The sequence below is a fragment of the Halichoerus grypus genome, chromosome 7, assembly GCF_964656455.1.
Source record: "Halichoerus grypus chromosome 7, mHalGry1.hap1.1, whole genome shotgun sequence".
Taxonomy (NCBI): domain Eukaryota; kingdom Metazoa; phylum Chordata; class Mammalia; order Carnivora; family Phocidae; genus Halichoerus; species Halichoerus grypus.
This window is the reverse complement of record NC_135718.1, coordinates 16,129,806-16,142,147: the sequence shown is the minus strand read 5'-3', so window position 1 is coordinate 16,142,147 and position 12,342 is coordinate 16,129,806. Positions and strand designations below refer to the sequence as shown.

The 12,342-nt window shown below is 40.9% G+C and overlaps 1 protein-coding gene across 8 annotated transcripts in view; it reads right to left on the bottom strand.

Moving 5' to 3' along the window:
• Nucleotides 1–12,342, bottom strand: part of ABLIM1 (actin binding LIM protein 1) — a 291,491-nt gene that overhangs the window by 21,394 nt on the left and 257,755 nt on the right. For 5 of the 8 annotated variants that reach the window (XM_078077085.1, XM_078077083.1, XM_078077081.1 and 2 more), the window contains exons 13-15: nucleotides 11,407–11,526; nucleotides 3,631–3,735; nucleotides 1,860–1,907 (exon numbers count right to left, since the gene is read on the bottom strand). In XM_078077085.1, coding sequence (XP_077933211.1) covers nucleotides 1,860–1,907; nucleotides 3,631–3,735; nucleotides 11,407–11,526 — 273 coding nt within the window. The remainder of the gene's footprint in view (nucleotides 1–1,859; nucleotides 1,908–3,630; nucleotides 3,736–11,406; nucleotides 11,527–12,342) is intronic. The other 3 variants (XM_036075711.2, XM_036075712.2, XM_036075721.2) reach the window with 1 other exon arrangement.

Genomic DNA, 12,342 nt, shown 5'->3' with positions numbered 1-12,342 from the left:
GGCAGACTGGCCTGGGATGTTACTAAACATTTCAAAATAGAGTTAGAACGCTTTAAATAAAACTCTCCCCGCTCCCTGGGCTCACATATTTTAAAATCTGGAAATAATTTTTTTGAAACCTCAGCTCGAATTCCCCATTCTTGTAGTAACCTTCTGGGTCTCGGTTTCCTGAAGCGACTTGACCAAGGTCACCCTATAGACTCATAAGGGGTGAAGTCTTGGCCAAGCATGGAGTAGTGTTTCTCTGACTCTTTAACCTCATGAGAAAAAAATTAAACATTCAGCCTGGAAAGCACTCCAAAGGACATCTTCTTCTTAAAGAAGGACAACATGGGATAGCATATGAAAGACAGAGACGTTCTGCATTACAAAGAAAAAAAAAAGTGTGACTTTATTTAAATCTAGCATTTTCCAAATGCTTCGGGGCCCAGACCCCCGTTTTTTGGCATGCCGTCTTGTTCTATTCCATGGAACTGCTCTTTTGCACAATGTCCTTTGGGAAGGCACTCTGACTGAGCTACTCTTAATGATGACAAAGAAAGAGTCAAGTCAGAGAGCATTTCAGGAAAAAAAAAAGCCAGTCTCTTTCAAATAAATAAGCTAACACGATCTACTCTCTTTAAATCTTAATTATTTGATTACTTTTGCTTAGAGAGGCAGGGCCTTAGAGATTTTAGTAATAAAAACAGTTTCTACATTGATAAACCAAACTCTTGGAGTCTCATTCCTAAATTTAGAAAAAAAAAAGCATGACTTCAAGCAGTACTTACGCATTAGAATTGGTGAAGTCAGTAAACATTCACATGTTAATGAGTGGGTGAGAAGACATTAAACCATAAAAAAAACAAACAAAAACAATGTTAACAAACTTAAAAAAAAGCAAGCACATGGTGTAAAATCTTAAAAAAGAAAAAAAAAGAAAAGAAAAAAAATCACAGTTCTAGAACCATTATAATATGTACATTGTCTTTCTTCCCCCTAGAATATTGGCCTAAATTTTTCTCCTTGTGCATTTTCCACTTTCTTTGCTTTTGATGTCATCCTAATCCTTAAGGACTCATTAATGTCAACTAGATTTTTTAAAGGCAGCCTTCAAATTTCCAGGCACATTTTGTGTATGATTTTCTGAAATCACCTGTAGACCAGTATTGGCTTTCTATCCATTCCCAAAGATTTACAGCACCTAATTTATAGAGACCTAAAAATGGTGGAGGGAAATGTGATTTACCTATGGTAATGTGATTTCCTGGGTTTAAAAATTCTGTATTTCCAGAAAAGGAAAACACAATTATAAATCCATGTAGGGATTTTAGTTTGCAGGGATTTCAGAGACAAGCTGGCCTAACTCACTGGTTGTTGCCTATGAGAAAATTGAGGGACAGAGAAACTGTGTCCATGATATCATAGAACCATCGAGGGAAAGGCCAGGACTTGGAGTGTGTCCTGTCCATTCCACCCCAAGGCACAGACATCTGCATGCCCATAAGAAACTGGGGAATTGGACAGTCGAGTTGATGTAGGCTTAGTCCAGTTAATTTTTCTAGGTAGCTGGCCTTCACGAATTTAATTAAACTAATTAGAAGCTCATCCAAATTATTATAGAGGCTGGTTAAATTATTTGATGCTAAAAAAAAAAAAGGTGTTTGTGAATTACTGGGAGCTTCCTAACCAAGCTAAGCGTTCTCTTTCTAGGAAAACCAATCTCACAATAATTTCATCTTAGGAACCCATAAAGGCATGATATGCTGGGCGCCCCAGTTTGATTCTCAAAAGCAGCAGCAGAAAAGCCTTTCAGAGGACAGCAAAGAGTTCGGCGGGCGCCGCTACTTAAAAGCTACGCGGAGGAAAGCGGGTTTTACCATGCTGTTTGTAGATGGGTGGTTTTCGGTAAATGTTGATCCCTTGATCTGTGGAAATGAAAAGCAAAGGTGTGTGATTATGGGAACCGGTTCAGCGATGGGAAAAACAGATCAACCGAGAGGCAAACCAAACTGAAGACTCTTGAACAAAAACAACCCGGAAGGTTAACTTTTGTATTACAAAGATTGAAGTTACGGGAAGAAGAAGTTCCAGGAATGAGTGAATTACTACAGACAAGTGATATGGAATCCTTTGTAATACATCTTAGGATATATAGAAATGTAACTAATTCATGAGCCATTTATTGCAAATACGTACCTCACTAAAAGTGGGATTAAAACAGGAAGAAATGGAAGCAGTGGAGGGACGGGACTCTAGTGGTGAGAAAGACATAACCAGTTTGGGGAAGGTCCCCAAATTGCTACTGTCTAGAAATTGAGCTCGCAGTAGATACCAGGGGCTCAATTTCTTTTCAACTAATGAGTGGAACAGTGGAAAGCAATGTAATATAATTAAGAGTAGTCTTTTAAAACATAGAAACAGTTTTTATGTGGAAGGCTTGTCTGATGTGCTGACAGAATGTTTGAGAGGATCCCAACTTGTATAGGTCAAATTTATTAAAAAAAAAAAAAAGAAAGAAAGAAAGGAAAAGAGATGCCGAATGTTACTCATCTATTTATACAGGACCCCATTTGATAATGCTACAGTTTTGCTTTGACTGCAAATACTCAGGAAATTTCAAAAGGTCTGCTTCCCCCGAATCTTGGGCACCGTATCTTGGTGGGGGCATTCTTCACGCAAAAAGGTTGCAAATGTACAACACTGATTTTCAAGGTTCAGTGAAGCTTTATTTGAAAAGGCAGTTCTATCTTAGCGGTATGAATCTCACTGAACTTTCCTCTATTTTATTAGGTAAGTTTGGAATGCAAAAGAAAAAAAACTATTACAGATTCCAAATATGTGTCCTAATAATAGGTAATTTATTAAACCACTTTCAGGAGCTTAAAAGAAACAAAACAATGTACTTCCGATGGAAAAAAAAAAAAAATATCGTGACCTCTGATAGCCAATCTTGCCCTTAAAAATTGAGTTGACCTAAACATTAAAATATTGATGGGTTCTGAGTTTTCCAGTTCTTGATGGCAAATTACTATTTGTACCGTGACAGCAAATGCTTATGACTTCAGCAAAGCTTACAGCACCAAGCCTAAATTGCAAGATATCTTTGCGGGCTAAGAAGGTAGTCGGTTGGTTATACATTGCAGAAGGACCAACCAATTGATCCAATTTTATACTTCTCTGAAAAGTCCATAGAAAGAATCTCCACACTGGAGACAAACAGGAAAAAAATAAAAGTACTCTTGACTGATGCTGTGGTTCATTCTCGAGTATGAGAAGATAAGTAGATTGTCATTGTGATAATTAGTCAATGACACCAAACCACAGAGTGATAACTTCAAAGGGTACTCATATACAGGTAAAATTAAAATCTTCATAAAAACAAAACAAAGCAACTCAACCCTCCTTCCTTCACTCTCTGCTTCCCACCCCCCTTCAAAAAATTTTGAGAAAACTTAAACCTTCCATACAATCCTTGGCATTTCACATCCCAAACTTCTGAAAGGCCCTCTGGGTCAGATCGTGCAATTTAGGGTTTGTCGACTGTGTGCATCCCGATGAAGAAAGCGTGAGGAATGAGACGAGACAGGTAACAGGGCTACATTCTACACCGTGACAGGACACCCAGACAAAGACCGTGTCAGCTCCTACCTGGAACATGGAAATGTTTAGGGGCCTGGGCATAGGTTGGAGTGAGAGGACGACTGTCTGGCCGGTAAGGGAGAGGGGAGTTCCGGCCGCTGGACGGCTCATTGCCTCCAATGAGAAGAATGGAGAAAACAAAATAAGAGAAGGGACAGCAATAAAGAAAACAAAGCAAGCATAATAAAAATTCAAAACAAACCGGAAGGAGGTACATCCAAAAGGAGAAACAAAAGAAACAAACTCAATTTATCAACTTGGCTCACAAGGTGATATAAGGTTTAGTTTTCCGCAGGAGAGACTCGAGTTTGCGTGGAACTGGGTTAAAAGCAGCTAGCGGTAGGAGGAGTCATTCCAATGGCATGCGGTTGAAGGCTGTGAGCGGGCAGCAAACTGATTAGATGGAAAGTACATTAAGAGTCATGGAAGGTCACTTGCTAATGATTCAGGGTCAGTTGTCAGACATTAAATCCCAAGCATGTGAAGGGGCGGGATATGCAAGCCCAAATAACAGTCACTTTCGGGCACGATGGCAGAGGCTGGAGTAGATTTCTCTGAATGGAAGGCTATGTCTGGGAGCCTGTGAGATCACCTAGTCCCTCCCCTTAGCAATGCAAAGTGCCTGCACTTGAAGCAAATGCTCTGCTTCCTCGCTGTGCAATACACCCCATTCAGTCAGGCCCTTTCTCCCAGGGACTTTGGGACTTCTCGCCACCTGCCTCTTCCAAGGCTCCACTGAGGCTCCACCCAGTCCAACAATTCCATCTGTGAAACAAATCCGGACATCCACCATGGCTGTGCACTGAGCTATGACTGAGGGCAGGGAGATGAATGAGATGTCATCCCTGCCCGTGAGGGGGGTGGGTCTCAGAAGCTACCTAAGGAGACAGACTATGATATGGACATGCTTGCTCAGGCGAGAGTGCCATCAATTCTTTCAGAGAGCTAACATGTTAGACTGAGCAGGGCACCAAGGAATAAATATACCAGGTGGGCGGGTGAGCCGAGGTGTGAGCAGGCCTAGACTCTAGAGGGCTTGCACGTCCTGAGGAATGAAGGGCCATGGTGTGTAGGAACAACAGTCCTGGCCACTGTGGCTGGACAGCACGGTGTTCTTGGAGGAGAGAACAGGGAAGGGGCCAGAGAAGCTAGCTGGCACTGGGCCTTGAGTGTGGCCAAGGCCAATGTCACTCCCTTCCGACCAGGATGAACTGAGGCCTGTGTTGGGCTGTCAGAGATCAGCTATTGCCCTAAAGTATCCTCCTACCTCATGTCTGAGAAAACATCTGCCCCAAGAATACACCAGAAGGTGTAGGGGACTATCAAAAGTTAATGAACTATAGTGCGACTGCTTTTGTTCCTGAGTCATAAGACTTTTTTATATATTCTGGGTACAAGTCCCTTATCAGATAGATAGATGACTTGCAAACACTTCCTCTCATTCCGTGGGTTGTCTTTCGCTATCCTGACAGTGCCCTTTGAAGCACAAAAGTTGTAAGTTTTCATAAAGTGTAATTTATCTATCAATTAATGCTAACAATATGAAATAAATCATAGATCTTCAGAGAACAGAGCACGAGTTGATTTCTTCAAGTAAGCCAAGCTGTTCTAAATCTGGCCCACAAAGTATAAAAGATACCAATTGCTGGAGTTTTAAAATAACACGCTTACTACAGTTTTAATTTCTCAATATGTGTATTTTTAGGTTAACCAGAGCACGGGATCTATACTGAATGGGCAGCAAGATCTTCCAAATGAGATCTGAATTTGTTTCTGGCTTCAGTTTAGATTCCAGGTTTTTGGTTATCGTGTTCTGAAGCTTTTCTCTTTTTTCCCTCGAGAGTCAGTTTCACGTCTAGCTTCCAATACATTATTATGTAGACTTTACTATTTAAATCAGATATTAGCCTCTAAAAATTATGATGCTTTGCCCCAAGCTGCCGATCTATTAAAAGGTTAATTTTTTTTAAAAAGTTATTTCATTTATTATCACTCTTCTAATGAGAAATAACTAGTTCACATCTCAAAAAAACGAAAAGACACAGGTAGAGGCAAGCAGGGGAAGGAAGAATGTGGTTTACATGTAGAAGTAAATCTTGTTTTAAATCTAAGGCTGAATTAGAATTAGGTCTCCTTCATCTTTCTGTGCTCAGCATAGTGCCTGGCCAAGACCAGGTGCCTTGTAAATGTCTGCAAATGAATGACTGAAAATAGCCTACTTGTGAATTCTTGAGCTATTAATGGCCGAATTTAGTAAGCACCACTGCAGGATTAACCTTCACCTTGCTCTTGAATAAAGGCAGACAGATGCTAGTATTGAGCAACAGGGTCACAATGGCATCTCCTTTTCAGCACTTTCCCACTAGATCCTCAATAACCCCAATTTAACTATTTCACTTCAGAGGAATGCTTTACTCCTGTAAACATCAGAACTTATTCACAAGAGTGAATAATTGAAAAACAGAATACTTCTTGTGAACTATTCTCAAAAGAAGGTCTAGAAAGACCGCTTTCTCGCCTTATTTGAGGTTGTCTTTTGAAAACTCTTTCTGTATATGCCGAGCACTGGATGCTCCTGCTTCCGAACCACACTGCCCTCCGCCCTTCAACTCTACCCTTCCTGCATGCGTAGAAGAACATCAGACATCTCAGGGAAATGTTCTCACATTTGGTGACAATATCTAATTGGATGAAACTCCATTAAATTTGTTTTGATGATGATTACCTAGTGGCATGCACACACAAAAATATCTGCATAGATGGGAGGCAAAGGTTTAAGGTTATTAGCATTAGCATTTGCCCAAGTATTAAAAATCTATCATGGAGATGCTCTCCTGGCAAGTGGCAGTAGGAGCCCATCGCTTCTCAGATATGGGTGATGATTCTTAAAGGCTGGGGAGTGACTGTCTGAATTCCCGATGGGTGAATTCTGGCTGAATGCTGTTTCTTGTTGGGTATAGTTCTTTATTTGGCTGCCTATTTCGGCAACCATTGATCTTTCTAGTTGCTTTAAAAAAAAACAAAAAACCTCACTACTATGTTCAAGTCCTTATAAACAGATTTAATGCTAGAATCAATTAAAACCTCCTACAAAACATTTTAAAGCACTAGGCAAAGAGAGACTCAACAACGCACCCATCTAAGGGATTCTGCACAATATGATTTCCACACATCACAATGGCTCACTGGGAACAAGGTCTCAGAGTACTGTTGCTGGTTACCAAATTCTTAGCCCTTGAAATACCAAAGGCATTAAACATTTTTGGCATTTTTTTTTTAAGTAGGCTCCGTGTCCAGTGTGGAGCCCAACACGGGGCTTGAACTCACGACCCTGAGATCCAGACCTGAGCTGAAATTAAGGGTTGGACACTTAACCAACTGAGCCACCCAGGTGCTCCCATTTTTTGGCATTTTAAAAGAAAAAGCAAAATTCTCAAGATGAGTCCTTTTTCCTTTTTCTAACTTAAACACCCTATCTTGAAGTGGTAAAACTTTAACTCCATTCTAGAAGGAAATAACTGAGGAGGGCCCTAAGACATTATTTTTACACTTAGTGCATTACTTAGGCAAAGTAATATATATGGTGTCAGATGAAAGATCATATACGGAAGATATTACCATCATCATTATCATCATCAGCTTGGAAATGTAGACACTGTTTACAGATAATAGTGTATATGTCATAGAATATTGCATCTATCACATTCATAGCCATTTTGTTCCTTAAATAAGTCCTTCCTTGTATTGGTTGACTCTCAGTTGTTAGTGATCTTAGCTACTGTGCTGAGAAGCTACCGCGTATGTACATTTCTTAGCCTTCATTTTTAGCTCTTTCCCTATCAGCTTCATAAGCCGATTTTTCAGTCGTGGGAGATCAATCAATTGCAGGATTCTTACTGTGCTTAATATATCCAAATGCTCTGTCCTTGCTTTCAATCTTCTTTCTGGTACCCCGAGAGCCCAAGTGACATATCCCAAGACAAGTAAATCAAAATGGCGGAGCATGTGTCTGCTGGGGGCACCTGCTGGAGTGTTGCCTGGTTTTCTGGATTCTAAGTGCTTACATTCCAAAATATAAATGAATATTTTGAGGGGACCTTAAAGTTGGCAGCATCTAGAATTTCATGACAGAGTTTCAGGATTGCTGGTTCTTGTCTCAAGTTTCAATAAGCATTATGGTTTTCTTCAGCAAGTGTCAATTATTTGCATCAGAGCAAATCATTTCTACGGCAGAACAGCAAAGATTCCTTTCAAAGAGACTTAATATATGTAGCCCTCCTGGTCACAAGTCTGATTTATATGTCGTGGACACAGAACATAATGTCTAACAGTATTTCAAAGGGGAGGGAAGAGAAACTCAGCAAACATAGCACAGACAAAGCCCAGAACAGAGTGAAAAGCTTTTCAAATCTAAGCACGCACTTGTCCACATGGCCCAACGACATACCAACACTGAATGAGGCTGCAGGGGAGTTCAGGGAACAGAAATAAAGACACAGCGGGGAACAAAATGGACATTACAGAACATGGATGGAGAAGCCAGCAGAATAGAGAGACAGCCTGTGAATGGCATCTTAGCTTTATACGCATGCAGCATCCTCAGCTCCATGAACACTGGGGCCTGGGCCCATGCGTCAGAAAAAGACCGGGATGTGGACTTAGGAAATGGAGGGCGGGAGGGCTGCACTTCCGGTTGCCAGAGTGGGAAGGGGGCCCCCTGCTTCTAGCTACACATTCCTGAAAAGGACATACAACCTGCCCTGGCATCCTCAGGCTGCCTGGCTTTCATTTGTTTTAAAAATAACGGCCCCAAGATTGTAAGACAAGCTCCAAGATAAAAAGTGAATGTTTAAATGAAGAGCCATGGTGGACTTAGCTCCATTTTGAAGATGCCTTAGATGGTGTTTCTCCAATGGCCATAAATGCCCTTCGTGTTGAAATTTCCAAGTGCTGGAGAGGACTTCCATGGAAACAGATACATGTTTTTCAGAATAACTAAGAAGTAATTCCTTGAAGAATCAGCTTTTACTTATTCAACTATTTTAGGCTTTTAAAGCGGTATCTTTAATTCTCCATGATTTATTTCGTAGTTTAACAAAAAGCGCATCTGATTTTAAAACTAAGCATATACCGTTATGTACATTACATTTTGTATCTGATGTATGTAAACTATTTTATAGGAACGAACTATAGGCATATGGGAGAGAGATCATTAGATGTTTTTTACGTGTGGGCTCAGGGTCAAGCTAATCCCTCTTGGCCTAATGCTCTCTACAATTTAAAACCACAATATTTATGTCAACAAGTTCAAATTCAGTCTGAAGACAGAAAACGATGTACTTCTGACCCATGAATGACATGGGTTTGAATGGCATGGGTCCACTTACACGTGGGTATTTTTTGGTAAACGGTATAGTACTGTAAATATACTTTCCTCTTGATTTTCTTAATAACATTTTTCTTTTCTCTAGCTTACTTTATTGTAAAATACAATCTATAATACATATAACATACAAAATATGTGTTAATTGGCTGTTTATGTTATCAGTAAGGGTTAACAGTAGGCTATTAGTAGTTAAGTTTTAGAGAGTCAAAATTCATACAAAGATTTTTCCACCGCACAGAGGATTGGTGCCCCTAATCCCCACTTGTTCAAGGGTCAACTGTATATCTACATTTTTAATAAGGCACCATTTGGGCACACAAATGTACGTAATTTTTATTACTATTTGGTATTCCTATTGAAAAGGAAAAATTTAAATGACTGAAAGCAGCTGTCTGTCTTAGCCTTAACAAGAATGCAATTTTCTAGCTAAACAGAGATGGAAAAGAAGTTTGCTTTCAAAGTTATCCTTCATGTATATTTACACTGAAACACACAAGGGGATGGGAGGCCTGGGGTCTGGTCCTGGTGCAGCGCTCCCTAGGTGTGAGCCCTTGGCCAGGGCCCCTTAACCAGAGAATGGAATGAGATGATGTAATGAAAAGTGCTTTAAGGACACCGTGCCCAGGGGGAAAATGTCACAGACAAGGTGAGCTGAGTGCTTACTACACATCAGGGCACTTGACCTCATGTACCCCCAATGACCTAGGAGAGGTTCTACAGATGAGGGAGGCAAGTGACACTCAAAAGATTAAGTCAATAATCCAAGGTTCTACAGCTAGCACAGGACAAAGATAATATTTTAAACCTAGGACTCCAGTGTCCATTTGGGCATTCCAACTCTCCATAAAGCTCCTCACAGACAGAAGGTTTTGTGAGTCTTGATATTTCGTGATGTGTTATTTGTACAAACTGTGTATAACTTTACAGGGCATGTGACATTTTTCTCCCTACAAAAAGCATCTCTTCGGAAAGATGAAACATGTAATATCCAAACAAGGCAGCTTACATTTTGAATTAAAAACCCATTTTCTCTTGCATATTAGAAGCAAACAAATCTTAGTTGGGCCATGGGCTTCTATATTAAAGTCTCTTTAAAATACATCTCTGAAGTTCTTAAATAATTTCTCACAGTTTTATAAACATTCTCTAAAGCCCCCCCCATACTAAATAGCAATAATAATTGTAAATAATCTGTCAAGAATTTTAGAAAGTGCTGCTCCAACTGAAAAAGACTGATCTCTTTGCCAGTGACAAATAATGTGTGTCTTCAATAAGCATGTCAGCAACATTATTTTTACAGCATAGAAAATGCTAAAGTAGCACACATAAAAATAACGGCATGCTGATTAAGTGCAGTACATCTATATTTTTGGACTCAGTTGCTGGAAATCCAAGTGAGCAGTAAGAAAATTACTTGGGTAGACTGCAAATGAAAGCTCAGTCAACTAGAACAACATTTTGGCTACTCAATAGCAGTGCTCAGGATGTGAGCACTTGGATCACAGGGTTAGAATCTGTTAGGTCTGTCTCAAGTCCAATAACAGCATCTGTGCTTGCCTGCCACTCCCCTCCTTCATCTACTGTCATTGGTTAATTTGGTTCAAGTCAAGACTACGGAACAAGTTAGCATGCTTCTGGGAGCTCATACGTATTTTAAATTATGGCCCCTTTGACACCCCTTCAGGGCTCTTGGATCCCCCAACACATGGAGGGGAACAGGAGCCCCGGTTGAGGACTGCTACAGAAGCGTGATAGACAACGCGGAAAAACAATGGGGGTGCCATAAAGGGAATGGGCAGGGATGTGGGGCCGAAACAGAAAACAGAAGGCAAAGCTCTTCTTCTGCATCATGCAGAAATCAGGACCAGTCAAAAGAGGATTGATTACCCTAAGGGTTGGCTCGAGGAGAGAAATTTAAGTTACACTGCCACAGATCTTTTTGTACTACCCAAATGTTTTAATATCATTAAGTGGTTAAGTGGCTTATCACCATTAAGACAAGTTTCGCATATTTGTTGCTAAATGCTGGTATGATTTGCTGAGCCACATCACATATCAAAACCAGGAAAACACCCCAACTATATATTATATTTTGCTTTTGACACGCAGAAAAACAAAATGATAATATATGGTTTTTTTCCTAAGCGGTGGGTAATAAATCTAATGGTCTTAAACATACTTCCTGTTTTTTCATCTAGAGCCCTTAGAAATGACGTATTTCTCCTGCAGAGAGATGCCACGTCAGTTCTAAGACGCTGGGTGTGGTCACGACACACGCAGGCATGCGGAGAGGTCGAAAGCTGGGAGCTAACTCTTGGAGATCCACGTTATTAGCCTTCCCAGGGCGCTAATAAATCTCCACTCTGCGGGATGCTGCCTGAAGAAGCCTGCCTCCTTACCTTTGATATGGGGAATGAAGTGGTGTCGGAAGGGGGAGTTGGGGCGGGAGTCGCTGTGGGCGGAGCTGAGGCTGCTGGTGCGCATGTGGGACAACCTTTGCACACCAGGAGACAGCAGCTCTGTGCGGCAAGGAGTCAGGGGCGGGGCCGGGTGGAAACAGAAAAGAAGAACAGAAATTAACACAGGAGCAGGGACAACATCATCATTCCAAGGGGGGCGGGAGACAAAGAACGTTAATCAGGAGTCTGAAAAAGGAAGAAGGCAGAAGGGTTAAGAACGCACCTGCTGAGGGCGAGGCTAAGTGGGGAGAATTTGCAAACAGGTTCGGGTTGGTACAGAGTCGCTCTCTGAGAATAAATGGCTTTGTGAGAAGGAATGGCCACCAGGACATTCTCTGTCAGGATGACACCGGCTACTGTTGAGCCAGTACTGGGCACATCATTTAGACTCAGAAATAGCTGTTTTTAAAAAGCACCTGACAAAACAGAACCCTTGAAACACATGTTAAAAAAAAAAAAAAAGATAATCATTTTAAGAACCTTGAAAAGAAGTACTTATATGTAAGGGTCATATTCTTTTTTTTTTTTTAAGCTGCCAACTTCTCCCACTGGCGGTTTAATTTTATTTGCCTTTGTAGAAGGAAAACCTGTTTGTGTTCCCTGGGGGGTGAGGAGCTACTTAGGATCCTGAGAACTGTGTGGTGGCAGCACGGGGGGATTGGAAGCTTCGTTATCTTGGAAGGAAAATGGACCATTAAAACTAAACCCAGACATGGGGAACGTGAACCATCACCTGGCATCTAGAACCCGCGGAGTGGATAATCAGAGGTTTTCTATACTGACCACAGCCCTGCTGTCAGAATCCCACCGGCTTCACCTGACAAGGGTAGATCTTGAAAAAAATAATTATAAACCCTAATAATTGGCATCATGCAC